Genomic DNA, 27,923 nt, shown 5'->3' on the forward strand with positions numbered 1-27,923 from the left:
GTCATACCTGATGACACACTAGATAAAGTCCTGTGAGGGTAAGGTGCTCTAGCTAGTATCTTACTGGTCCCAGACAGTGTATTTGAATTAGAGAACATAGAGAAAACTAAAATAAGCCTATATACTATAAGTTTTTTACCTCACAGGTATGCTTTATGTCTTATTCAAATTAGCTTTTTAAACTTTTCCCTAGGCTTTTGCATATGAGCCAGGAGCAGTATCACTGCTATAGTACCCAACCTCTGCATAACTGCTTTCTTTGGAAGCATAAAACAGATCCAGTATAACCTGGTTGATCATAAATTATATTTTTGGAGAAGGAATAGTATTAATTCACTTGAGAGAAGCATGGAAACTTCACATTCAAGGCCATCTTTCCCTGTATTATTGCAGCCAAGTTCATCTAGTTTGCACATTGAGACCATAATACTTCGAGTTCTTGCTGTGTCCAAAAGATTGTTCATAACATTCATCACAAACAGGACTTTATAGGAATAAGTTGGACTTTAAAGGAAAGGCAGATACCAAGTGAGAGAGCACCCTTTTTAGTTAAGCAAATGGTGCATCAAGTTACAGATTTTTCTTGGATTGAAAATTGGAGATTTGGAACATGGAGGATGAACTCGTGGCTATAAAGGCCATGAAACTGATGTTTGTTACAACAAAGCTTCTTATTTTTACCATGTAGTGACTGCTCTCGGGGGCCAGTTCTAGAACTTAACTTAGTCCTTTCAGCTCTCTGCATTAGCTATTGATTGATGCCGTCTCGGAAGTGGTGAGGACTAGTCAGAGAGCCAAGGTCAGTCCACTAAATGGAGTCTTGGAGATTCTTGAAGATTTCATGACTGGAAAACATTTAAATGTGTTGATTCTTAGGGATTTCTTAGTTACTCCCTTTAGTATAATATCTCGTTTTCATACGTAGTGTTAAGGTAGGGGAGGAGATAAATTTTTTTTCTAGAGGGCGGAGAGGTCCTCTAGCTATGTATATGAACCATAGCATTTTAACACTTTCAAATGACAGTGAGCACAACATGTTACCATGATTATTACAACCTGCCATGGAGCTAACAACAAACTGCTTAGAGGCTGGGCCTCTTTGGGAAGAGCCCAAAACTTGGTATGCAAAACCCTGGGTTTAATTCTGGCTCTGCCATCCAGTAGTTCTGTAACTTCAGAGTAGTCATTTTGTTTCCGAGTTTTTGTTTTTTCTGTAAATTTTTATAGCAGTGATTCCTACCTCACATGGTTATTTTGTAAGTATCAGACAATCTTCAAAAGTGTCATACAGCCCAGTGGGTGTGGCTCAGTGGTTTAGTGTCAACCCAGGAACCAAGAGGTCTCCAGTTAAATTCCCAGTCAGGGCACATGCTTGGCTTGTGGGCTCTATCCCCAGTAGGGACCATGCAGGAGGCAGTTAATTGATGATGTTCCTCTCTCATCAATGTTTCTATCTCTCTCCCTTCTCTCTCTAAAAAATCAATAAAAACATTTTTTTTTAAATAAAGTAAACAGTAATAAGTGTCATACAGAATGTTATAGGCATAGGAATTTTGTTTTATTTATTTGTATCCCAGGAACAACAAATGTTGTAACCTGTTTAAAATGCAAGTAGTTGCTAAATTAAAAATCTCAAATTATGTGAGTGAATAGAGTAGGGAATAAAAAGGTTGCCCTCATCCCAGCCTTTCTCCACATAAGGCACACTTGAAAATCCTTCTAGACCCTTTTTCATGCATAAAAATAATGTGTATTTAAACAAAGGGACTTAAATAATATGTATTCTGCAACCTTTTTTTTTCTTTTTTTTTTTCACTCTTGGCTTTCTGTGCAGTATATTGTGTTTTCTTATTTACATATGCATAGTACTCATATAAATGCCATCATCCAATCCTTTGATAAACCTTTATGTTGCGTTGTGTGTTGTGTTTTGTTTGAGAGGGAGAGAGAAAGAAACATGGATCAGCTGCCTCCTGCACACCCCCTACCAGGGCATCAAGCCTGAAACCTGGGCATGTGCCCTGACTGGGAATTAAACCAGCAACCCTTCGGTGCATAGGACAATGCCCAACCAACTAATAAGCCACACCGGCCAGTTGCTTTCTTTATAAATATATTTTAACAGTAGTACATTGTATAACCCTGTAAATACCCAGGTATTGATGAATAATCTTTCTGCCCTTTTTAAAACAGCAAAAAAGAAGAATAAGAAGGGGAAGACTATCTCCCTAACAGACTTTCTGGCTGAGGATGGAGGGACTGGTGGGGGAAGCACGTATGTCCCCAAACCAGTCAGCTGGGCCGATGAAACAGACGACTTGGAAGGAGATGGTAATTTTCCTTTTTCATTATCTCCTAGACAAAACCTATTCCATAATAGTGGTTCACACTTGTAATTTTAAAGAACTCATTTTGTAGAACCTGAAATACTATGTTTATGTATTTTATGGAATGTTAGGTTTAGGCTTTGAGAGTTTGTAATAGGGACTAAAGTTGTGACTCAAGAAAGCTAGTTCTGGCTCTTGCATGAACAAATTTTTCTTAAGGTACTGTCCTTTTTAAGTCATTCATTTGAAAAGTAAGAACTAGATTGTTTCCTTTTAGGTTTAAACTTCTATGATGTCCTCATAAAAGAATATTGCAATGTAATCTGTAAGCTGCTTATACTCAGGGTCAAGGAAATTCATTCTAAGAGCTGTTATTATGAAGTCACAGTGTCCCTGGGTAAATAAAAGTGGTCTGATAAAAGGGTATAGGAATAGTAACTATGGTGGAGAAATATAGCAGAGTCATGGGATGTCATTTAGATAAGTTTTATACTTTCAAGGAGTAGGCAGGAGCTACATATAATTGGATATGGAATAAATCTGATTACCCATGTTTTTTGTTTTTCTAAAAGCTTTCATTGTAGACTGAAGAATAATTTTTCTATTGTAACCTATTTTCATAATTTCATAGATTGTACTTTCCATAAGTGTTGATACCTGAAGTGCAAATTCATGGGCAGTGCTATAGGGACAGAATTAATCTTTTTTTTTTTTTTTTTAAATAAAGGGAGGATAAACCATGAGAAAATACTTCTTTAACTGAAAGGCTAGAATGAGAGCTGTTCATAGTGGTTAAATACATTTGGCGTGAGAGGGACCCAGGTCAGAATCCTAGCTCTACCAGGATTACCAGCTATTTGCTCTACCATCTGTGTGACCTTAGTTTCCTGAAATCTGAGTTTCCTTCTTTAGAATGGGGAACAATCTCACAGGATTGTTAAAAAGATAAGATGGGATGCAATGAATATGACATATCTAGCACATAGTAATATTCCATAAATAGTTGATATTCTCTCTTTCTCTTTGCTACATAAAGAATAAGAGTCACCATGATTCTGTTAACTAAAGCCTGGGCCTTGAAATACTTAGAAACAAATAGACGTGAGTCTTTTTTGTGTTGTTTTTCTGATTGTAATATTACCGTTTCTTTCTTGGGGGGTAGCTTATTTAATGCTTGGCACTTAGCATAGGTCCTCTTATTCTAGAATGGCAGTGAGGGAAGTTTCCTCTAACTTATGTCCACTTTTCTATCCTAGTTTCAACCACTTGGCACAGTAATGACGATGATGTGTATAGGGCACCTCCAATTGACCGTTCCATCCTGCCCACTGCTCCACGGGCTGCTCGGGAACCCAATATTGACAGGAGCCGTCTTCCCAAATCGCCGCCCTACACTGCTTTTCTAGGGAACCTGCCCTATGATGTAACCGAAGACTCCATTAAGGAATTCTTTAGAGGATTAAATGTAAGTCTAAAGGTTTAAGCAGACCTAACTGGTTTGGCTCAGTGGACAGAGCGTCTGCCTGCGGACTGAAGGGTCCCAGGTTTGATTCCAATCAAGGGCATGTACCTTGGTTGTAGGCACATCCCCAGTAGGGGGTGTGCAGGAGGCAGCTTATCGATGTTTCTCTTTCATCGATGTTCCTAACTCTCTATCCCTCTCCCTTCCTCTCTGTAAAAAATCAATAAAATATATTTAATAAATAAATAAAGGTTTAGGCAATTAACTAGATACAAAAAATAGCATTATTGATAGTGACTTCCCTGATTTTCTATGTTGAGAAAGATTCTAAGATTGTGGCTAGACTTGGAAGAAGCAGGTGTATAATTAAATGTTTAGGCTCTTTGGCTGAGAATGTTCTCATCCAACACCATTGTCCAATCATAGAAAAATTAATGGTACCTTATTGATACAGGGAGAGTCTCTCAAACCTATACCCCTTCTCATTAAGAAACTTAAACGTGAGATGCCCTGTTAAATGTTAAAAGGTAGAAAGTTTCTCTGAACTCAGCCATTCTGTTAATGACATTCAGGCTTACATCAAGATTACTAATTTTTTGTAAGAACATATTTAACTTAGCGGATATATTAGTATAGTTTATATTAACAAAGTTTGCTTGCTTTAAAAGCTTAAGATAAGTATTTTTTATTAAATTTATTGGGGTAACATTGGTTAATAAGATTATATAAGCTTCAAGCGTCCATTTCTATGATATATGATCTGTATGTTGCATTGTGTGCCCAACACCCAAATCAAATCATCTTCCATCACCATATATTTGGTCCCTTTTACCCTTTACTATCCCGCTCCCCTTCCCTCTAGTAACCATCATACAGTTGCTTGTTTCTGTTTCAGTTTTATATCCCACATATAAGTGAAATCATATGGTTCTTAGCTTTTTCTGACTGACTTAATTTCGCTTAGCAAGATATTCTCAAGGTCCATCAATGTTATCGCAAATGGTGGTTTTTCATCTCTTTTTAATGGTATGTTTCAAAATGCTGGTCTAGAAAGTTCTAGAGCAGTGGTTCTCCACCTTCCTAATGCCGCGACCCTTTAATACAGTTTCTCATGTTGTGGTGACCCCCAAACAAAAAAATTATTTTCGTTACTACTTCATAACTATAATTTTGCTACTGTTATGAATCGTAATGTAAATAACTGATATGCAGGATGTATTTTCATTGTTACAAATTGAACATAATTAAAGCATAGTGATTAATTATATATGTGTTTTCCGATGGTCTTCGGCAACCCCTGTGAAAGGGTCGTTCGACCCCCAAAGGGGTCGCGACCTGCAGGTTGAGAACCGCTGTTCTAGAGTATAGAGGTCCTGAGAAGTTCTTTTTTCAAACTTTGATTAAAAAATACTAAGGACTTAAAAAAATGAAACAATGAGCAGCAGGTTTTAGTTCTATTAGGTTTTTCTCCAGTCTTTGCCAATGAGAAAATACTTAAAAGCAGCTGCTCCCTCCTATTTTGTAGTTGCGTTTTTTGTTTTGTTTTGTTTTTTGGTGTTTTTTTTTTTTTTTTTTTTTTCAGTTGATCAGCATAGCGAGGTTCTCTCTTTATTCTGTTCTAGTTGGGTTTTTTTATGTGATTATATTTTTTAATACATTTTTATTGATTTCAGAAAGGAAGGGGGAGAGAGATAGAAACATCAGTGATAAGAGAGAATTATCAATCGGCTGCCTGCTGCAAGCCCCTTACTCGGGGTCAAGGCCGCAACCCGAGCATGTGCCCTGACCCGGAATTGAACCATCACTTCCTGGTTCATAGGTCAACACCCAAACACTGAGCCTCACTGGCCAGGCATTGATGTGATTATTTTTGACTGCCATCTACAAATTTTCTTCTCTGTTTAATTATCTAGACCAACTAAAAGGTTGACCTGTTCTTGATTTTTCTCTAGTGGCCTCTCTCTCTAGAATGTTGGATAAAATCTCTGGTCTATTCAGGCTTTTCACCTTTATGCTCAGGAACTGGTCTGTAACTACTTCCCTTCCCATGTTTCGTTCCTTTTTCTACTGTATCATGAGTTTAATTAAACTAGAATTTTTAAAAGACAGTAATAAAATTTAAATATCAGACACCAGAATAAATGTCAAATCACTAGTCCAGAAGATAAACTTGAATATAGTAAATTAAAAGGATAAGGAAAATAGATGTGGATGATGGAGAGGAGATGGTGGGAAAACAAAAGAATTTGAAATCTATCTTAAAATTGGACATAAAGAAAACACAAGTTAACCTCAAATTAAAACTAGGTCAGTGTAAATTTTTTCCTGTGCTTCAAAGAGTAAAAATTGAGTGGTTTGCCATCTCAGAATTCAGCAGAAGGGTTAGGGATGAGGGAGTTTACAATCCAGTGTTTGATTCTATCAAATTTTTGTTAATGTATGAAGACAGTAGTTCTCAGATAAGTAAGGTTTCTGCAAAATATACTGCCCAGAAAATTTTTTGGCAATAATTGAGTTAAAGACTAAAATATGCTAATTGTGGAATGGGCGATACAAGGAATACACTGCACTCGTGTTGTTTCTGTTTAGTGTTGTTGTTGTTTTTAAGGGTTAAATTTATATTCAAGTTGAAGAGGTTTGATAGGGTATACAATGAAGTCTGTCTTCTATCCCTTTGCAGTGGTTTCTTGCTTGAAGACAACCAGGTTCTTCTGTATTCAAAAAGTTTTATTGCATATAATAATGTATGGTGGTCAAAAGAGGCAAATGAACCAGAACATTGATTTGTGAAACATTTTTTGTTGTCTTTTTTGTTTTGTTTTGCTTGTTTACTTCAGATCAGTGCAGTGCGTTTACCACGTGAACCCAGCAATCCAGAGAGGTTGAAAGGTTTTGGTTATGCTGAGTTCGAGGACCTGGATTCCTTGTTCAATGCCCTGAGCCTCAATGAAGAGGTAAAGAAAATAAGGGTGGAGAGTTTGAAGGGTGGGAGCTGACAAATCTAATGTTTATCAAACTGTTATTTTTTTATGTTGGGTCAGTAACTGTTTCAAAGGTTCCCAGAATATCTATAAAGAAAAGCCTGGGTTATTTAACAATGTAACACTTAAAAGTCACACCACACTTCAGCAAGATCAACAGGCCCCGATAACTCAGGGAGGAACTTAGGTGGGAAATTGTGGAAGAAATTCACCACACCAAGTCTTTAATAGAATCTCACATTCGCTCATAGCTTTGCCTTAGCTCTGGTGGCTTTGCTTTTTCAAAGTAATCTGACCAAATCAAACCAATAGAAAAATCATATTAATCAGTTTAGTATTAAAAGGCATTTTCTCATTTCAGGGAAGTAATGGTGTTTCATTATAATTTTAAGAGGGTTCGGAAACATTTCTTATATAAACGTCCTTTGTAATAAATACATGCTCTTAGGAATCTTTCACAGAAGAATGACAGGAAACATTCAATCCTGCTTTTTATCATTGCCCATAGATGTTTTTCTATCCAGACAAATTGGCAGTTAAGTAGGGAGAGGAGATTCACAGTTATTACATGATTGGTGCTATGTAGTGATTCTTAGGCAGGATACTGAAGCATTTATTTACCTTTTAGTGATGGAAGTCTGTAATCTTGAAACTTCTCTTTTTCTAGTGACTTTAGAAATCAAACTAATTATATCTGGGAAGAAAAAAAGACTTTTTTCTTTCTTTCTCTTAATTCCAGATATCCCTCATTATTTGTTGAGAAGGCAGTTTCCAGTGCCATTTGTGCCATAATTCTATGGTCCAGATCTGCCATTTGACATGATTAAAACCAACACCTCTTAAAATATTTTCCTACCTCATAATTGAGTACCACTTTGATAATCTGAAGTAAATGCTAGTTAGAAATAAAAATTCACTTATATAGTTAAATATATGAAAAGCTGAAGTTATTCCAAAATAATTCTTCTCAGATCCTTTTTTAGATCTTATTAATATTACTAATTTTTAACTTCTCAGTCTGGATTTTAAGAGAATAGCATGGGAGGACAGGTGCTGGGTGGAGGGGGTCAATGGGGGAAAGGGAGGACATCTGTAATAACATCTAAAGAATAATAAAGATCTGAAGTTTGCTGGATTAACTGTTAAAATATTGTCATGGTCCAAACTAAGGAACTGCTGTGTATTTAGAGATTTTATTACAGCTGTATTTAATATAATTCTGGGTATTTTCAACTAAAATTCACTGTTATCCTTCTTCAACTGTAGATTCTACTGCGAAATGAGGAAAAATCAGCAGTAGAATTAATTGGGTTCAAAGTATATAAATAATGATGTGGGCAAGGGAAATCAGAGGGTATCCTGGAGGAACTGATTTACCCAAAGGTAATATTAAGTGGAAGAATTTAAGGTTATACAGAGACCATGCTTTAAGCAACTTTGTGATACATAGTAAGCGCTCTATAAATGTTTGAATGAATAATTACTCTGGACCCAAATGTGTCTTTTGTTTAGATGTCTGGGGATTATTTTTAACTTACTATAGTTGGTATTAAATTGCCTTTGATAGTTGAAAAAGTTAAATTAACTCTATTCTGTGAAATTTATCTTTATAAAAATAAGTTAATTGACCTGACATCATTTAAGCCCAACTTAACTAAGTTTTCAAGTCTTTATAAAGGATTCTTTAGCCAACAAATTGGAATGTTGGGTAGATTACAATGTTTTTCCTTTATCTTCCTTCCCCCAGTGCTTCTGCTATGCCCAGATGTTCAAGGTCACTCATAGGATTTGTGCATAATGGGGCAAAAGGTTGGTTAATATGGTCCTATGCTCTCAGTCTCTAGGTAACAGGAGAATTCGAGTGGACGTTGCTGATCAAGCCCAGGATAAAGGTAAGGAAGCTGACAAGTTCTCCTGTTTTGTTATTGTCCTTTCCCAGAAGATTTTAATAGAAGTAGATAGTGGTAGCCCTACTTTAATCTAGATTAGTACTTAACTAAGGATGATTTTGCCCTTAGGGAACATTTGTTGATGTTTGGAGACATTTTGGGTTGTCACAACTGGGGAGTACTACTGACATATAGTAGAATCCAGGGACTAATCCAATAATGCGTAGGACAGCCCCCCACAAGAAAGAATTGTCCAGCTCAGAATGTTAGTAGTGTTGAGATTGAGAAGCCCTGATTGACATAGGTGTTAAATGTATAACAAATAGATTAGTTACCCAACAGCACATTGGACACAAGAGGGGCCTAATTTATGTATATATCAGGGCTCCTCCTAATACAGAAGTTGAGAGATAAGCGTTAAGCCAGTAGGAATCAATGTGAGGAAATTTATCACTCAGTTGAATTGGAGAGTGCACTTGTGATAACTTCGTGACTGTGCTGTGGTATGAGCAAGAAAAAATGTAAATTGGCCGAAACCGGTTTGGCTCAGTGGATAGAGCATCGGCCTGCGGACTGAGGGGTCCCGGGTTCGATTCCGGTCAAGGGCGTGTACCTGGGTTGCGGGCATATCCCCAGTGGGAGATGTGCAGGAGGCAGCTGATCGATGTTTCTCTCTCGTCGATGTTTCTAGCTCTCTGTCTCTCTCCCTTCCTCTCTGTAAAAAATCAATAAAATAAAAAAAGAAAAAAGAAATAATGTAAATTGAAGGGAGTTTTCTACGCATGCAATTAATATTGAGCAAATGTTTTTGTGGACTTGTTTGTTATTTTATTTTATATATCTATAGACAGGGACGATCGTTCTTTTGGCCGAGATAGAAATCGGGATTCTGACAAAACAGATACAGACTGGAGAGCCCGTCCTGCCACAGACAGCTTTGATGACTACCCACCTAGAAGAAGTGATGATAGTTTTGGGGACAGTAAGTTCATTTTTATCAAGTTCATTTTTTCTGTGTTACTTTCTCTCTTTTTTTTAGAGACTGTTGTTAATAAAGAAACCCAACAGATTCTACAAAGTAAAGTACTTGAGTTAACATGACTCCAGCAAGATTGATGGGTTTAGAGTGGTATTTAGTAATTCCTCACTTGATATAATTGATAGGTTCTGCAACTTTTAAGTGAAACAGCATATAATGAAACCAGTTTTACCATAGGCTAATTGATAGAAACAAGAGTTAAGTTCTACATTATTGGAGAATTTGCTATACAAAAATTCCTTGCATCACTAGAAGCAGTCAAAACGTAAGTTTATAAAAATACCTTTTAAAATAACAAAATTCATTCACATCAAAAATACTTTGCCATATGCCAGATATTGTTCTAAGTTCAGGCTAAAGCAGTGAACAACAGACAAAAATCCCATCTTCATTGGACATTGTTTATACTAGGGAAGAGAAACAATCGATACTAATAAAACAATAATATGCTAATTAGACCCAGAGACCTTCTGGACAAAGCCATGATGGCGGGGCTGAGGCAGAGGCAGTTAGGGGCGATCAGGCCAGGAGGGAAGGACAGTTGGGGGTGATCAGGCCGGCAGGGTGGGGGGGCAGTTGGGGGCGAGCAGGCCAGCAGGCAGAGTGGTTAGGGGCAGGCAGGCAGGTGAGCGGTTAGGAGCTAGCGGTCCCAGATTGCGAGAGGGATGTCCCAGATTGGAAAGGGTACAGGCTGCGCTGAGGGACACACACACCCCCACACACACACACACGAATTTCATGCACCGGGCCACTAGTCTATATAATAAAAGCCTAAGTGACGTTACAGCAGAACAACCAGTTGCTATGATGCGCACTGACCACTGGGGGCAGATGCTTCCACAGGGGGAGTGCCGCCCAGCCAGAAGCTGGGCTTACGGCTGGTAAGCACAGCGGTGATGGTGGGAGCCTCTCCCGCCTCCGCAGCAGTGCTAAGGGGCAGTGAGCCAAGCGGTAAGGAGCAAGGGACCCAGGCTGCAAGAGGGCGCAGGCTGGTCTGAGGGGACACCCCCTCCCCCTCGTGCACTGGGCCTCTGCTCTGCAAATAAAAGGTAATTTAAAGAAGGGGAATAAGGAACGTCATGGGGTAGGGATTGGGATGGGTCACAGTTTCACACTTATCACCTGAGTCCAACAGGAGCTTTGTAAAATGTTTATCGATAAAGTTATGCAACTTTATTAAAATACATACAGAAATACTCAACAATGTTTGTATTTTTTAAATGGAATTTACTCTTCAGTAAGGAAGTTACTAAGTAGTAGTTTGCTCCTATAATGGACTATTTTATATCATAATGTCCATGTAACAAAATGGGGATAAATTTCAAAACCTTTGGGGGGCAGGGAATGTAGAAATTTGAAAACAATATATAGTGTTAATACATAATTTATAACATTTTTTGCATGGTGATGTAACCACCCTCATGATTGTGGATAGAGGGTAGAGGGAGTTCTTAAGCTACATCTATATTAAATCTCAAAACCTGTGTATTTCCTGGCTGTCTTAGTAACAGTGTACTGGTGTGCTTCTTCACTGTTGATCCCTGTTTTCTTAGTGAATACAAGCTTATAATTGTTTTAATATTATCTAAGTAAAATTGAGTATAGAGTTCACTACCTCTTCAGAAATTAAAAATGTATTTCAAAATAAACACACAGCAGATTTTTTGTATGTTTGTTTTTTGAATTCTATTTCACATGCTCTGCTGTATATAATTACTTGACTAACATCAGCATGTCCTTCAATTTATAAATTTAAACAATCACAGAATGTTTGTTCACATAGACAAAATGATGGCCTTTGCAAAATGCAATAATTATTTTAAAGAATGCAGTAATAAAATTACTATTCCTTTTTGGTCTATACGCATCAATGATTAAACTCAAAGTGTTAGTTCAAGTTTAAAAGATGAGATTTTTCATATAAAAATGTGGGTTCCCAGCTTTTCTCAGAAAATTGGAAGATCTAGCAAGTTGGCTGAAGTTAAATAGCCACTAACCCCCTTTTTATAAATGAGTTATACTACTCACAGTTGCCTCCTGAGCTACATGTTTTTATAAAAATTTCTGGCATTAACGTATGTGTGTGTACAATAAAGTTTATAACATAATTTTTTCAAATAATGTGTCATGAATACATTTAGTAATTACATTTCTCGGATTTTTGTGGTTGCTCTGTATGGGTGCCCCTAATGTACCTAATCTATAAGAAAACATTACAGCGAACCCCCTCTTGTGCATGTGTCCAGTTATTAGCTCAGGAAAAATTCCTAGAAATTGAATTGTTGGCCCAGAGGGTATACATAGTTTAATACATAGTTCTGAAACAACTTTGAGAGTGGTTGTACTATTTTAAAATTATCAACAGTGTAGGAATTGACTTTCTCCTCTAAACTTTGCCAACACAAGATGTATCATATATTTTCATGCTAAACTTAAGTGATGTCTGATTGGATCTTTGGCATCAAGGTTATAAGATTCCAACTATATTTTCTTATAATGTTTTATACTTACACTAGAGGTCCGGTGCACGAAATTCATTCAAGGGTGGGGTCCCTAGGCTAGGCCTGGCTGGCAGTTAGGGCCTATTGGGGCTGTCTCGCCCAGCCCCAATAGGGGCCAGGCCTGACAGGGCCTGCTGGATGGGGGAAGGGACAGGGCCTTTGCTGGCAATTGGACATCCCTCTCGCAGTCTAGGACCCCTCGGGAGATGTACAGCAGGTAGCCAGGGAGGAGACCAAATCGGGGCTGGGCACCACACTGCTCACACTCATCCCGACCCACTGTGCCTGCTGCCATGGAGTCAGAAGAGGCTCCCACTGTGACAGCTGCACTCGCCAACCATGAGCCAGCTTCTGGCTGAGCAACACTCCCCCTGTGGGAGCGCACTGACCAACGGGGGACTGCTCCTGCATTGAGTGTCTGCCCCCTGGTGGTCGGTGCACATCATAGCGACCGGTCATTTTGCTGTAACAGTCGCTTAGGCTTTTATTATAGACTAGAGGCCCGGTGCACAAAAATTTGTGCACTCACGGGGAAGGGGGGGTCCCTCAGCCCGGCCTGTGCCCTCTCACAGTCTGGGACCCCTCAGGAGATAATGACCTGCTGGCGTAGGCCCACTCCTGGGTGGCAGAGGGCAGGCCCAATCCCTAGGTGCAGCCCCTGGTCGGGCTCAGAGCAGGGCTGATTGGGGAGTTGGGGTGCCGCCCCTGTCATGCACAGAGCAGGGCAGATCGGGAAGTTGTGATGCCACCCTCAGTGACGCTCAGGGTAGGGCCGATTGGGGGGTTGGGGCACCGCCCCCTGTCACACTCAAGGCAGGGTCGATGGACAGGTTGCGGCGCCACCCCCTGTCATGCACAAAGCAGGGCCCATCAGGGGGGTTGGGGCTCCATACCCTGTCATGCACAGAGCAGGGCCCATCAGGGGGGTTGGGGCTCTGTACCCTGTCACGCACAGAGCAGGGTCGATCAGGGGGTTGGGGAGCTCCCCCCGTCATGCACAGAGCAGGGCCCATCAGGGGGGTTGGGGCTCCATACCCTGTCATGCACAGAGCAGGGCCCATCAGGGGGGTTGGGGCTCTGTACCCTGTCACGCACAGAGCAGGGTCGATCAGGGGGTTGGGGAGCTCCCCCCGTCATGCACAGAGCAGGGCCCATCAGGGGGGTTGGGGTTCCATACCCTGTCATGCACAGAGCAGGGCATATCAGGGGGTTGGGGAGCTCCCCCCTGTCACTCACAGAGTAGGGCCGATAGGGGAGTTGGGGCGCTGCACCCTGTCACACTCAGGGCAGGGCCGATGGAGAGGTTATGGCTCTAACTCGTCACACACAGAGCAGGGCCCGTGGGGGGCGGTTTGGGCGTCGCCCTCTATCACCCACAGAGCAGGGCCGATCAGGGGGTTGGGGTGCTGCCACTGTCACACTCAGGGCAGGGCCGATGGGGAGGTTATGGCTCTACCCCATCACACACACAGCAGACCCGTATGGGGGGGGGGGCGTTGGGGCGCCGCACCCTGTCACACACAGAGCAGGGCCGATCAGGGGGTTGGGGCACCGCCGCCTGTCACACACAGAGCCGCAGGGCAATCAGGGGGTTGGGGAGCTCCCCCCTATCAGGCACAGAGCAGGGCTGATCAGGGGGTTGGGGCGCCTTCCCGTCAGGAACAGAGCAGGGCGGATAGGGAGGTTGTGGCCCCGCTCCCTGTCACACACAGAGCCACAGGGCGATCAGGGGGTTTGGGCGCTGCCCCCTATCACGCTGATCCCGGTGCTGGGAGGCATATTACCCTTTTACTATATAGGATAGAGGCCTGGTGCATGGGTAGGGCCTGGCTGGTTTGCCCTGAAGGGTGTCCTGGACCAGGGTGGGGGTCCCCACTGGGGTGCCTGGCCAGCCTGGGTGAGGGGATGATGGCTGTTTATCTTCTGTATTCGAAACAATGTTGCAATCCTGCTGGCTGAAGCCCGGTGGACTAAAGCAGGTTTCTGGGGTTTTGTTTAGCTTCTATATTTGTAACATAGTTGCTTAGAGTTGCAGCTCAGAGGCCGCAGCAGCAGGCGGGGAATGTTGGAGTCCTCCGTCACTGAAGCAAGCAAGCCTCATGTTCGCTTTAAGCTGCCTGGCTGGCAGTTAATTTGCATATAGCCCTGATTAGCCAATGGGAAAGGTAGCAGTCGTACGCCAATTACCATGTTTCTCTTTTATTAGATAGGATGTTTTAGTACCTAAATCTTTAATCCTGGAAATTCATTATGGAACATATATTTTTCTCTCCCCTAACTTCCTAAATTGTTAGCCCAGCAATGTGTATTGGATTACTAGAGAAATGTTTTTTAATTCAATAATACTTCAATTCAATACAAATTCTTCTACTATATAGTGTGACATATTTTTATAAAAATGGATACAGCAGTGAATATGAACTCAAACCACATTGGCCTAATTGGCTCTCTTATTTCTTTAGCGTCCAAAAAAATGTTACTTGTCTCTCTTTTCTCCAGAGTATCGAGATCGAGATCGTTACGACTCAGACCGATACCGTGATGGGTATCGGGACAGTTATCGTGACGGCCCGCGCCGGGATATGGATCGATATGGTGGCCGGGATCGCTATGATGACAGAGGCAGCAGAGACTATGATAGAGGTCATTATAAAACACCATTAAGTTAAATTGCTTTTTTTTTTTTTTTAAGAACTCCTTTCTTCCATCCAGTGTGATGATTACAATTTGGGGTATATTTATTTACAGGCTATGATTCCAGGGTAGGCAGTGGCAGAAGAGCATTTGGTAGTGGGTACCGAAGGGATGATGACTACAGAGGAGGCGGGGACCGCTATGAGGACAGATATGAGAGACGTGATGACCGGTCATGGAGTTCCAGAGATGATTACTCTCGGGATGATTATAGGCGTGATGATAGAGGTAATCATTTTCTTTTGCTTGCTTAATGGGGCAGACCACTGCACAAACTGATGGGAAAATTCTCAGTTATGTTCAAACCCCTTAAGAATTTATATATTGTGAAGGATGCAGCAGAGTGTAATGGAAAGAGCATTGGATACGGATGACATAATGGAAATAAAGCAAAATATTTCTAACTTCCTTTAGTACATAGATATTTGGGTTAAAATGTATTGAGTAAACTAAGTTGGAAAGGAAGAAAACAATCCTAGCCTTTTAACAACCTTTTATCAACCCTGACTTGGTGCCAAGTGCTTTATATATATCATCACCTATGACTCCCCCCCCCACCCCCCACCCCGCCCGTTAAGGAAGGTAGACCTAGAGAACTATCAAAACACAGTGGGGTGACAGAAGTCATCAGAGCCATATTGAAAGTCCAGCACAGTACAGTCTTTTCTCCTCAAAAACACAAAGCAAAAATAGCATTTTCAGTTTTTCCTACAAAATCTTTAATTCTTAAAAGCATTGCTATTATCTTTTTTCATTCAAGGAATCTTACCTAATAAGAGACAAACATGTAAATTGACCATACCTTTGCTACGCTAACCAGCCAATCAGGAGAGTATGCAAATTAAGCCAACAAAGATGGCGGTTAATTTTCGTACATAGGCTCCAAGCGACAGAGCATAGCCTGATGGCCCCGGGGCCAGCTCCAGCCAGAGCCCGGCCAGAGCGAAGGCCTGGGTCCTGGGTGCTAGAGGCAAACCGGTGCCAGCAGCCAAGGCAAGGGAAGGCCTATTGAACGAATCTCTTCGTGCAACAGGCCTCTAGTATATAAATAATAGTTGACATTTATTGAGCGTTTTCACCAATGAGCTGAGTTCTCACACAAGTATTATCTAACTAGAGGCCCGGTGCATGAAAATTCATGCACTGGTGGAGGGGGGGTCCCTCAGCCCGGCAGGAGGCGACACCTCTGTTGCTGCCACTGCTGGCAGCACAAGCCTTGTTGGTCCTGGTTACCTGAGCTTCGGGCAGCCCTGGGCAGCCAGGCAGCTGCCATCTGAGGCTTACCTGCGCCTTGGGCTGACCCTGGGGGACTGAGGGGACTGGGGGACTCCGGGTGCCACCGTCTTTGAGGGTGGGGCAGCAATTAGCATATTCCCTCCTTATTGGCTGTGGGCATTGCCATCTTTGTGATGGGGTGAGGGTCAATTAGCATATTCCCTCTTTATTAGATAGGATTATAAGAATTTGTCTGCAGTTATCATCACTTTACTTGTGAGAAAAGTGGAGGCTCAGATGTGGGCCTCAGGTCCTCTTTGGCTCCTGACCTGTTCCTTTCATGCCATACCTTCCCTCCCCCAATAGCTGTTCACCTGATTTTTTTTTTTTTTTCCTGGTGGCCTTACCCCTTTTCTAACAGATTTCCCTGCCTCACTTCATTCTTCACACTGGCCCAAATTGTCTTTCTGGAACAGTATCTAATTAGGTTATTCTCCTTCTTTTGAAAACCTTCCTAGTCTTGGGCTCTGGCTGGGTACCTCAGTTAGTTAGAGTGCCACCCTGACATGCCAGTGTTGGGGGTTTGATCCCTGGTCAGAGCACATACAAAAATCAACCAGTGAATGCATAAATAAGTGGAACAACAAATCGATCTTTCTATCACCCTTCCTCTCTAAAATTAATTTTTAAAATATTTAAAAATTTCTTACTCTCCATGGTCTGAAAGATATCTCTTTGTCTGTATTTCTAACATAAAGGCCCTTCACTGTTCTGCCTCCAGCTTATCTCCTCAATGTTGTCTCTCATCCTTTCTACATCTGCCCTATTAGGTGTGCAGTTCTCAAGACTCAGGTGTTAGCACTTTAAAGCTGTCCCAGTCTTACAACTTTCATATGAATAAGTCTGTTTTGTAGAACTTAGCATATTCTTTTTTGAATGTTAGAGGACATTTATTCAAGTTGGGGACAGTGAAATAAGAAAGGGCTGGGGAGCCCTAGCTGGTTTGTCTCAGTGGGGTAGAGCATCCGCCTGTTTACCTAAAGGCCTTGAGTTCGATTCCAATCAAGGGCACATGCCCGGGTTGCGGAATCAATCCCCAGTAGGGGCCGTGCAGGAGACAGCCAATCAATGATTCTCTCTCAACATTGATGTTTCTTTTTTTTTTTTAAATATATTTTATTGATTTTTTACAGAGAGGAAGGGAGAGAGATAGAGAGTTAGAAACATCGATCAGCTGCCTCCCGCACATCTCCCACTGGGGATATGCCCGCAACCCAGGCACATGCCCTTGACTGGAATCGAACCTGGGACCTTTCAGTCCGCAGGCCGACGCTCTATCCACTGAGCCAAACCAGTTTCGGCAACATTGATGTTTCTATCTCTCTCCCTTCCTCTCTGAAATCGATAAAAAAAATTTTTTTTTTTTTTTTAAATTAAAAAGGGGGTTGGGGAAGTGAGCCTAGGCTGAGCTGCTTTGGCTCACTAAGAGGGGTCCTTGGGGACAGATTCAGGGGGTTTGCCCAGGGTGAGCTGCACTGCTCATTGCTTCCTGGTTGCAAGCCTCAAGGGTCCTTTAGAGCTTTGGAGATGCACACCTGTGGGAGAAGAAGAAGGGAGAGGGAAAGGCACGGGCTTGCTCCTGGGAGGGAGAATGCACATAGGCTTTCTTCTTATCTTTGTGTGTCTGAAATATGTAGGATAAACACTGAATTTGAGAAACATGGCTTCCTTGAAACACTCAACCTTGAGAAATGCTGATGACTTGAGTCAGATTCCCGTAGAGCGTATTCAGAAGCTCAGTGTTGCAGGCTCTGCCCTGTGAGTCACTGTCAAATGTATATTATGCACCGGGCAAGAGTGTAAGACTGGATGGAGTCTGCCCTGCATATTGTTACAAGCTCTTAACCTACTGAAGTGATCCATCTTCCACGGACCACTGGTGGGTGGTGAGGTCCGCAAGTTTGGCGACCACTGATTTAAGGAAACCTTTGGACCAGCGGTTGTCAACCAGTGGTCCATGAGGTCTGAAAGGTTGGCAACCGCTGTTCCAGACCACATTTTTGAACAAGATACTTTCATGTAATAGTTTATTGTGGTTGAAAATTTCTTCCCAGGTAATAATAATCATGATAAAGGATTGTTTTTATCATGTAAATTTTTACCATTTTTAGTCTTTCCCTTAGTCTGGTACTACATCATTGGATGTGGTAATGGAAAGATTGATTGGACTTGGTTATTCAAACCACCCATTTTCTAATCTCCCTCCTTACCTCTGCTGAATTGGCTAGGCCACTAATCTGAATCCCATGTAAAAGCTATGTCTGGGAATCTGGCTTCCAGCCATCAGCTTCTAATTTTGAAAACCTATTACTTAAGAGTTTTATTTGATGTAGGTCCCCCCCAAAGACCCAAACTGAATCTAAAGCCTCGGAGCACTCCTAAGGAAGATGATTCCTCTGCTAGCACCTCCCAGTCCAGTCGAGCAGCCTCCATCTTTGGAGGGGCAAAACCTGTTGACACAGCTGCTAGAGAACGAGAAGTAGAGGAGCGGCTACAGAAGGAACAGGAGAAATTGCAGCGTCAGCTGGATGAGCCAAAACTAGAACGGCGGCCTCGAGAGAGGTGAGGTTATCGCCAATATGAATTTCCCATCTCTGAGTCCAGTGGTTCTTCGTGGGGGCATTACATCCCCAGGGTACTTGGGGAATCTGTGTGGATGCTATTGGCTGTCATTATCGGCATTTAGTGTGCATGGTCTGGGGCTGCCAGGTGGTCTGCAGTACATGGACGGTTTACCCAGTGAAGAGTCGTTGCCTATCCTTCACACTTTTCAAAAGGCCTACAAGGTTTAACCTGCAACAGATATAAACTGGTGGTACTTTAATACAGAAGTCAGCAAATTATGATCTGGGCCTTTGTTTATAAGCGAAGTTTATCTGGGCTTTTAAGAAAAATTTGCAAGCCCTGCTTTAGTATATAAAGTAAAACTCCACCGTGGTGAGTGGGCGGATTTACCTCATTAATTTACTAGGGATAAAGTAGAGAGAAGATGTTTTACTATTTTTCATTTTTTTACTTGTATGTGTGTTGGTTACTTAAGATACTAAAGGAGTCATCACAGGTAGCATTGGCTCTAATAGGTTAGAAACCTATAACAATGTTCTGGACAACTAGCCTAGTTTTAAATGACTCGCAGAATTATATTTTCAGTAAAGGAGGCTAGTGTTGTAGATTATGTAGGAGAATGTTCTTAACCCTAGCCCAGTGGTCGGCACATGCGGCTCTTTGGCCCCTTGAGTGTGGCCACGAAGTTTCAATCGCACTGTACGTGCGCACCTGCACATGGTATTTTGTGGAAGAGCCACACTCAAGGGGCCGCAGTTTGCCAACCACTGCCCTAGCCAATGCAAAAAGTGGTCATTCTTGGGGAGTCAGCATGAGTTCAAGGTGGCCTTCACTGAACAAATAACATATGTATTTTGTTAAATCTTGTATACAGACACCCAAGCTGGCGAAGTGAAGAAACTCAGGAACGGGAACGGTCAAGGACAGGAAGTGAGTCATCACAGACTGGGACCTCAGCCACATCTGGCAGAAGTAAGTCAGACCAGGGTGGGTATCATATTATTGCCATTTTCCATAACCTATTCATAACCAAATTATGCAGAGACTTTGGGGTGTTAATTTCAATCCTGGACTCTCTATTTGGATTAGTTCAGATTGGTACTAGTTTTACATCTCCTGCTCTGAAAAATCTGACAAATGGGCACTGGGGGGAGACTTAGATGATCTGTTTAATAATTTTCCACTAAAGAGTACACTTAACTATTACACTTGTCCCTTCATTTTATGTATTGACATCTGAGTTTTATTTATTCAGAGCAATCAATGTTTCAAGTGATGATATTCTGCTCTTGATTCTTTCTTCCTCCCTTGAATTTACTGCTTGGTCATAAGCATGTTTAGTGCTTTGGAAGCAGAATAGTTCAATTATAACACCTCCCTTCCCTTACTGCAGTGGTTCTTAACCTTTCTAATGTCGCGACCCTTTAATACAGTTCCTCATGTTGTGGTCACCCCCAATTTCATTGTTACAAATTGAATATAATTAAGGCATAGTGATTAATCACAAAAACAATATGTAATTATATATGTGTTTTCCATTGGTCTTAGGCGACAGGGGTCGCGACCCACAGGTTGAGAACCACTGCCTTAGTGTGAGCCAATGTTTTGGGGGCGGGGTTTTTTGTTTTTGTTTTTGTTTTAAGGCTTCTTCTCCCACATCTAAATTGATTTGTACTTGAGCATTTCAAAACATGGCTCAAGGCTGGGGTAATTTGGAAATAGTTGTCCACATGCTGTAGAAGTTTCCTGGAAATTATTCATGCTGGAGTAGACTCTTAGTAACAAGATATAATGCCTCTTTGTACCCAGGAGTATGATAGTTGGGTTGATGTATATCCCTACTTCTGAAGAGCTTGCGCTTAAAGTGTAAAAAGAATCTGACAAAATAAGCTCCTAGTTTTGAGGAGACATTTCGTGCTTTAAAAAAAATTCACTGCCCTGACCGGTTTGGCTTAGTGAATAGAGCATCGGACTGGAACTGCGGACTGAAGAGTCCCAGGTTCAATTCAGGTCAAGGGCATGTACCTTGGTTGTGGGCACATCCCCGGTGGGGTGTGTGCAGGAGGCAGCTGATAGATGTTTCTCACTCATTGATGTTTCTAACTCTCTATTCCTCTCCCTTCCTCTCTGTATCAATAAAGTATATTTTTTTAAAAAAATTCATAAGCCCGGCCAGCGTTGCTCAGTGGTTGAGCATTGACCTATGAACCAGGGGATTCCCATTCAGGTCACATGCCCAGTTGCGAGCTTGATCCCTAGTAGGGGAAGCCAATCAATGATTCTCGTTAATGTATTCTATCTCTCTCTTCCTCTCCCTTCCTCTTTGAAATCAATAAAAATGTATTTAAAAAATAAATTATGCTGAAACCGGTTTGGCTCAGTGGATGGAGCGTCGGCCTGCGGACTGAAGGGTCCCGGGTTCGATTCCGGTCGGGGGCGTGTGCCTGGGTTGAGGGCACATCCCCGGTGGGAGATGTGCAGGAGGCGGCTGATCGATGTTTCTCTCTCATCGATGTTTCTGACTCTCTGTCTCTCTCCCTTCCTCTCTGTAAAAAATCAATAAAATATATTAAATAAATAAATAAAAATAAAAAAAATAAAAAATAAATAAAAAATAAATTATATGGGTGTGTTCTGATTTTCATAAATGTATAAATCTGGTGGTATCGTGTTTACTTATATATTTGTGTATGTTGAGCCTGTAAGTTGACCAGTGGTTTCTGGGGTTTGCAGATTTAACATAGGTCCCCTTTTTTAATTGTTTCAAGTATTACATGTCTCTTCCCCGCCCCCGCCAGTTAACCCCCCTGCCCCCCACACACACTCCCACCCCTGAGGGCAAGCCCCCACCGCCCGTGTCTGTGTCCATCGGTCATGCTGATATGCATGTATACAAGTCCTTTGGTTGACCTCTAATCTCCCTCTCCCCTCGCCTTTTCCCTGAGGTTGGACGGTCTGTTCAGTGCCACCTTGTCTCTGGATCCATTTTTGTTCATCATTTATGTTGATCATTATATCCCACATATGAGTGAGATTTTTTTTTTAATTGATTTCAGGAAGGGAGGGGGGGAGAGATAGAAACATCAATGATGAGAGAGAATCACTGATCAGCTGCCTTCTGTATGCCCCACACTGGGGATCAAGCCCACAACCCAGACACGTGCCCTTGACCGGAATCGAACCCAGGACCCTTCAGTCCACAGGTTGACCCTTTATCCACTGAGCCAAACTAGCTAGGGCCATAGGTCCCCTTTACACACACACGCACACACACGCACACACACACATCATTCTCCAAGTACAACCATTTTAACAAGGAGATTAGAAAAGCTATCATCCTAAAACAAAGACTGCTTGCTCATTTCTAGGAAAGGTCAGGGGCTATCCTTGGAGAGTCATTTTTCCAATTTCTCTTGAATCAGTGAAACATTTCCCCATATTTTGGGAACCAAGTTAGAGACTGTATTTAAGAAAAATGATAGCAGTAAATATGGACGTAGAACATTTCCCACTCTGTTGAGATCCTAATAGATGGTTGTACAATAAGCCTATTTCTGATAATTTGATCTCCCCCACTCTGACTTCACAGATGCACGAAGGAGAGAGAGTGAGAAGTCTCTAGAAAATGAAACATTCAATAAGGAGGAAGACTGTCACTCTCCAACTTCTAAGCCTCCCAAACCTGAACAGCCTCTAAAGGTAATGCCAGCCCCTCCACCAAAGGAGAATGCTTGGGTGAAGCGAAGTTCTAACCCTCCTGCTCGATCTCAGAGCTCAGACACAGAGCAGCAATCCCCTACAAGGTGAGTCAGCTTGGAAACAGCAGTTGGTTAGCTGTAGAATCTTTTTTTTTTTTTCTGTCCTCACTGGAGGATATATTTTTTCCATTGATTATTTTTTCTTTTTCTTTTCTTTTTTTAGGAGAGAGGAGGGAATGGAGGAGGGGGGAGAGAGAGAAACATTGATGTGGGAGAAACACATGGGTTGCCTCCTGCACAGCAGGCCCTGACGTGGCCCAGGGATCGAGCCTGCAACCAAAGCATGTGCCCTTTGGTCTGCGGACTGACGCTCTAACCACTGAGCAAGACCAACCAGGGCAGCTGTAGACTCTTAAATGTTGTGATGTCATGATAGAAAGTGCTCTCAGGGGGGCTGGCCTTAGATAGCACCTAACCCTGTTTACTTTATTAGTTCGGATTCAGTGATATAATGGAGCTGGCTCCTGAGCACCAATGGTTCCATTTTCTAGAGTTTTTATAGCTAGTTGACATTCCTTTGGCGCCTGAAAATCTGCAAATACTAGACTCAGAACCCATAGCAGCCACATGTTGGCAATGGGAGGATCACTTCCATAAGTCTTAGGATCCTCATTTGTAAAATAGAGAATAATATTAGCCTCACGTGATTGTGATGATTCTAAAGGACATGGCACTTAGTGTTCAAATAATGCTTTTGTTGTTGCTGTATTTTCACGTGTCACAGCGTTATGTACTTTTGGTTCTCTGTGAGCTTGGAGAGTGATAAGTTTCTTCTCTTTAAGACAACTGATGATGTGATCACACGTTTTTCTTGTAGCGGTGGGGGGAAAGTGGTTCCAGCTCAACCGTCTGAGGAAGGACCAGCAAGGAAAGGTAAGATCAAAAGGAGAATAGGTCTTATTCAGCTAGAGGCCTACATGAAAAGGCCTATAAAGTCATGAAATACTGAACTTCAGTGTATTTTGCACCAGGTTTTGTGTTAAGGTTCTTAGATTGTCTGCCTTTTCTTGCCATTAGAGGGCAGGAGTGGTCTCTAGAGAAAGCATGGAACCCTGCCCTTTCCTGGTAGAAGAGGGGGCGGGGGAATCGGAAGGAAAATACCATGCTCAGTGCAGATTAGAAATGTCACCATCTGCAAGGCCAAGGTCACTCACAACACAGCATCATAGCCCTTATTGCCAGTTGGCTTTTCATGATGGCGTAATCCTACAGTGGAACTTTTTAGTGGATCTTGATGTGGGGGGAGGGGTGTGTGTTATATATAGAGAGTACGTGGGAAGAAGGGCTTAGGAAGGAAGTCTGGGTTGGGGTGAGGTTCAATTTCCCTGGGTACATAATAAGCACATTTTTCTCCAATCCTTAGGAAACCTAGGGGAGGGAGGGTAATTATTTACTTGCCTTCCATTTATTTTTGCATTTCCACTCAAACAGATGAAAATAAAGTGGATGGGGTGAGTGTCCCAAAAGGCCAAAGTGGGAACTCCAGCCGTGGTCCAGGAGAGGGAGGGAACAAAGACCACTGGAAGGAGTCAGAGAGGTAAGTGTGTTCTCTTTCCTTTCATTTGTAACTATTGTCTGGGGCTTAGGCATCCCTGTCTTTGTAATTAAGAAGTTCTTGGTTCTCCAAGCATTGCCAGATCTCACACTGTGAACAAACTAAAATCAATCACTATAAACAGTTACAGTTCTGAGAATCTAGAAATAACACAAAGTGTCCAGGTATCAAGACCTGTTGACTGGAGGTGCCTGTGGAGTGATTCAGAACTGCTTACGGGTTTGGGGTGAGTCCTCTCCTAAGGATGTGATGTGGTCTTACACTCATCTCTGCAGAAAAGATGGCAAAAAGGATCAAGACTCCCGATCTGCACCTGAGCCAAAGAAACCTGAAGAGAGTCCAGCCTCCGTAAGTGTCAACGGCTTGCCCAGCTCTGCTTCCCTTAGCTTTTCCTGTTGGACCCCTTACATTTAGGGCTCTAAACAGTGGTTGGAAATAAGGCCCTGCTGCTCATTTGACATAATGAAAGTTTAGCATTTTCCTCTGTTCTGCCTTTCACTGCTCTCATCCCTTCTTCAAGATGAAGGGTCGTGTGTGACTTGGGTAAGAGCACGTGTGCGTGCCTTTGGCCGCTCTCCCTGGCTGTGGAAACGCTGCAGTAAAAGCCAGTGAGCAAGTAGGTGGTTGCGGTCTGGACTGAAGTATCAGAATCCAGTTTCTTGGAATTGTTTTTAAATACTTTTTTAATGATTTCAGAGAGCATGGGAGAGAGATTCAGAAACATCAGTAGTGGGAGAGAATCATTAATTGGCTGCCTCCTGCGTATCTGCAACCTGGGCATGTACCCTGTTTGGGAATCAAACCTCAACCTTCTGGTTCATAGGTTGACTCTCAACCACTGAGCCACACCCGCTGGGCTGTTTCTTGGATTTTGATGTGAGAATTTAAGGCCTTGGTCACTTTACCACTCTTCTCTGTTACAGAAGTTCAGTTCTGCAAGCAAGTATGCCGCTCTCTCTGTGGATGGTGAAGATGAAAACGAGGGAGAAGATTACACCGACTAGACCTCTACATTCTGTTTTCTCCAAGTCTCTCTCTACCCTGGAACGTTCGAGAGCAAACCAAACCTCTAGCCAGACAAGACAAAATAAAACTCACATCTCCTGGAGACTTCTTAACTTTTTTTAAAAAAGTGAAATGAAATGAAATTTTTTTGCATGCTGCTGCAGCCTTTAAAGTATTGAACTAACTGGAGAATCGTCAGTATAGCCAGAAAGACAGACATATTTTAATGGGAAAGTTGTGCACTTTTATGACACATGCAGTCGCCCGTGTGATTAGTGCCTAGGGGGCCTCCATTTAGGAAAATGGCAGTGACAGGGATGCAATGTCTGGAATCTGGTTGGGCAGTAGGGCAGGTATAAGGAAGAGGATGAGATTTGTACCTTTAATTCTTACTATCCCAATGTGGCATTTATGAATTCTCAGATATCTGAATAAGTTCCTGTCCTTGGAAAGATAGGTTTAGGCTCTGAAGTTTAGTCTCCAGGAGGCTGCCAGCCCCTCTCTTATTTAATTGTGAGTTCCGGGGGCCAGCCTAGGGGGAATGCCTTCGTTTTTACCCCCCAGGGGGGTAGCTGGGAGTGAGTCTACAGGCCTCTAAAGAATAGGACTGCTTGGTGACCAAAATAAGTGGGGAAATCGTGGTTTGAAAAGAAGCTTTGGGGAGGTGATGAATTATTTTGAACCAGAAATAGGGGAAAATGATGTGACCTCCAATAAACACATGAATGGTTACTTCCTGGAGCAGGAAGCACTTAGGGGTGTGGGAATTCCCAAGTTTCTTATGTGTCCTGGTTTTTCCCTTTCTTCAACACTATCCTTTCTCAACGTTCAAATACCCACATTCTGTTGAAATCTTGAAGCTTTTAAATTTAGACTGTTGTCTTGTGTTCCTCACGCTGCTCCTTCCTGTCACCTCCCAAAAAGCAGCTTGTGTTGAAGCCACAGACCTGGTGCCCCGGCATCTGGGTCTGCCCCTGGGAGCTGTCACATGAGGAATCCCTGCTCTCAAGCAAACCCGGGCTCCTTTGCCTTCTGACTCCTGTTCGTCCTGACCCTTTACACCTCAGAACGAGAATGGTCTTAGGTGGTAAGGGCGGTGGGTGAATAGGGACAGTTAAACTGGGAGCCTGTCTTATGACCTTGATTGGGGGTTTTGTTTGGAGGCTTTTAATTTTGCGGGGGGGGTGGGGGGGTCCCCTTACAAGTTTCCTTTTCTCCACTGAAATCCCACACCAGTGTTTGGATTTATAATGTGGCCTAGATCAGTGTGGTTTTGTTTTGTTTTTAGCTTCCCTTGAAAATAAATGATAATGGAGAGAACTCTTTAACAAGGTCCTGGTTTCTCTTGCAGTAGCTTAACTTGCCTGCTTTTATGTGTACCTTTGTACTATCAGCTCAGTAGGTGGAACCCTTATGGGCAATATTGGTACCTACAGAAACATGAGACCTTGGTCTCTTGTTTGCAAGCCCTTCTCCCATCAGTCCTAGGTTAGAGCTTGTCCAGCTATGCGGGGTGTTGGTTTACGAGTGCTGCAGCAGGGGGTATAATGAATCATTTACCCGGTGGACATAAAAAACATACTAGTTAAGTAACTAATTGGCTTGGATGGCCAGGAAATGGCTTTTAGAGAGACCCGAGGTTGAAAGGGTTTTTTTAACCATTTGCTGTAGATGATGAAAAGGTAGGGTTTGCCCTCTTCAAGTCTACTTCCAAATAGTTGTGTCCAAAAAAGCGGTTCTTTCCCACTCCCCTACCATGTCCCCATTAAAACAACAGGGATTTATGTCCTCCTCGATACATGTAAAATTTGTACAAAAATATCTTCTATGAAAGTGATTTGTAATCTGTAGACTTACTGCCTGGGAGACGTCTTGAGATGTGAATCCCATCCTTTGGGTTATGGGGGTTTTTTGTTTTCTCCAAATAAATCTGATCTTTAAAGTTCATTTTAATGCTGAAATTCTTTAACGATACACTCCTTTTTGTGGACTCCCCACGGGCAGTCTGCTACCCTGCCTTCCCATCTCTGAGTTCCATTTTGTGCAAGTACAGAGGGTAGGGTTTACAAGGGGAATTTATCTGGTCATTGAGGCCCAAGAACTAGAAATTCACATCAACTCCCCTCCAGCATTTTTGCCTGGTGTTAACTTTTAATATCATTTGAGCACATCTGCATTCCGTTTCCATATCTGCATGCTGTTTGTTTTACTAAGATGAAGTGTGAGCTCTGGGGATAAAGCCTCATGTCCTTGAGGCGATGCCTCCATAAACCTCGCCCTTCAGCTATTGAAAGATTCGGCCTCTTTTCCTGGGTTGAACTGCACAGGCAGAATGGAGTCTAGGTTACCACTTTTTAAAGATTTATTATTAGAGAGAAACATTGATATGAGAGTGAAACTGGCTGCCTCCTGCACACCCTAAACTGAAACCCGGGCATGTGCCCTGCCCTGGAAGTGAACCAGTGACCTGGTGCATGGGACCAAAGCTGAACCAACTGAGCCACACTGGCCAGGGCTAGGTTACCATTTTTAATCATCGCTCAGACTTTGTGGGAATTTTCCAAACAGAGGGACAAGCTGTTCATTGTTGCAAGGGCAGGAAAGAGGTTAGGAGAGTGGCCGAGAATCCTTAAGGTCACAAGTGGGTGGGGCACAGAAAGCCCAGGAAACCTCAATCAGTTCTGGGGACTAGGAGCCAAGAGGAAAGGGTAGGGGGGAGTGAAGGGAGTTGGGCGCGTAGTTATACAGTGGCTTTCCCCTGGGCCGACTGCAGCAGCTGGGGTTCTGGTTTCTTGCTGGTACATGGATCTCTTCGAAGTTGAGGGATAAGAAAGAGGCCCACTGTACAGCCTGTCCATGTGGGTGTCGGTAG

The 27,923-nt window shown here is 42.5% G+C and overlaps 1 protein-coding gene across 4 annotated transcripts in view; it reads left to right on the plus strand.

Moving 5' to 3' along the window:
• EIF4B (eukaryotic translation initiation factor 4B) overlaps nt 1–26,998 on the plus strand; it is a 33,751-nt gene extending 6,753 nt beyond the window's left edge. The window contains exons 2-15 of one of the 4 annotated variants that reach the window (XM_059682967.1): nt 2,194–2,331; nt 3,584–3,792; nt 6,627–6,743; nt 8,608–8,662; nt 9,507–9,641; nt 14,699–14,842; nt 14,948–15,121; nt 18,502–18,730; nt 19,608–19,720; nt 22,323–22,536; nt 23,309–23,364; nt 23,920–24,028; nt 24,322–24,394; nt 24,970–26,998. In XM_059682967.1, coding sequence (XP_059538950.1) covers nt 2,194–2,331; nt 3,584–3,792; nt 6,627–6,743; nt 8,608–8,662; nt 9,507–9,641; nt 14,699–14,842; nt 14,948–15,121; nt 18,502–18,730; nt 19,608–19,720; nt 22,323–22,536; nt 23,309–23,364; nt 23,920–24,028; nt 24,322–24,394; nt 24,970–25,050 — 1,847 coding nt within the window. In that variant the 3' untranslated portion in view covers nt 25,051–26,998. The remainder of the gene's footprint in view (nt 1–2,193; nt 2,332–3,583; nt 3,793–6,626; nt 6,744–8,607; nt 8,663–9,506; nt 9,642–14,698; nt 14,843–14,947; nt 15,122–18,501; nt 18,731–19,607; nt 19,721–22,322; nt 22,537–23,308; nt 23,365–23,919; nt 24,029–24,321; nt 24,395–24,969) is intronic. The other 3 variants (XM_059682969.1, XM_059682970.1, XM_059682971.1) reach the window with 3 other exon arrangements.
• The last annotated feature ends 925 nt before the right edge of the window (nt 26,999–27,923 follow it).

This window comes from Myotis daubentonii, chromosome 2 (genome assembly GCF_963259705.1).
Source record: "Myotis daubentonii chromosome 2, mMyoDau2.1, whole genome shotgun sequence".
In the NCBI taxonomy this organism is placed as follows: domain Eukaryota; kingdom Metazoa; phylum Chordata; class Mammalia; order Chiroptera; family Vespertilionidae; genus Myotis; species Myotis daubentonii.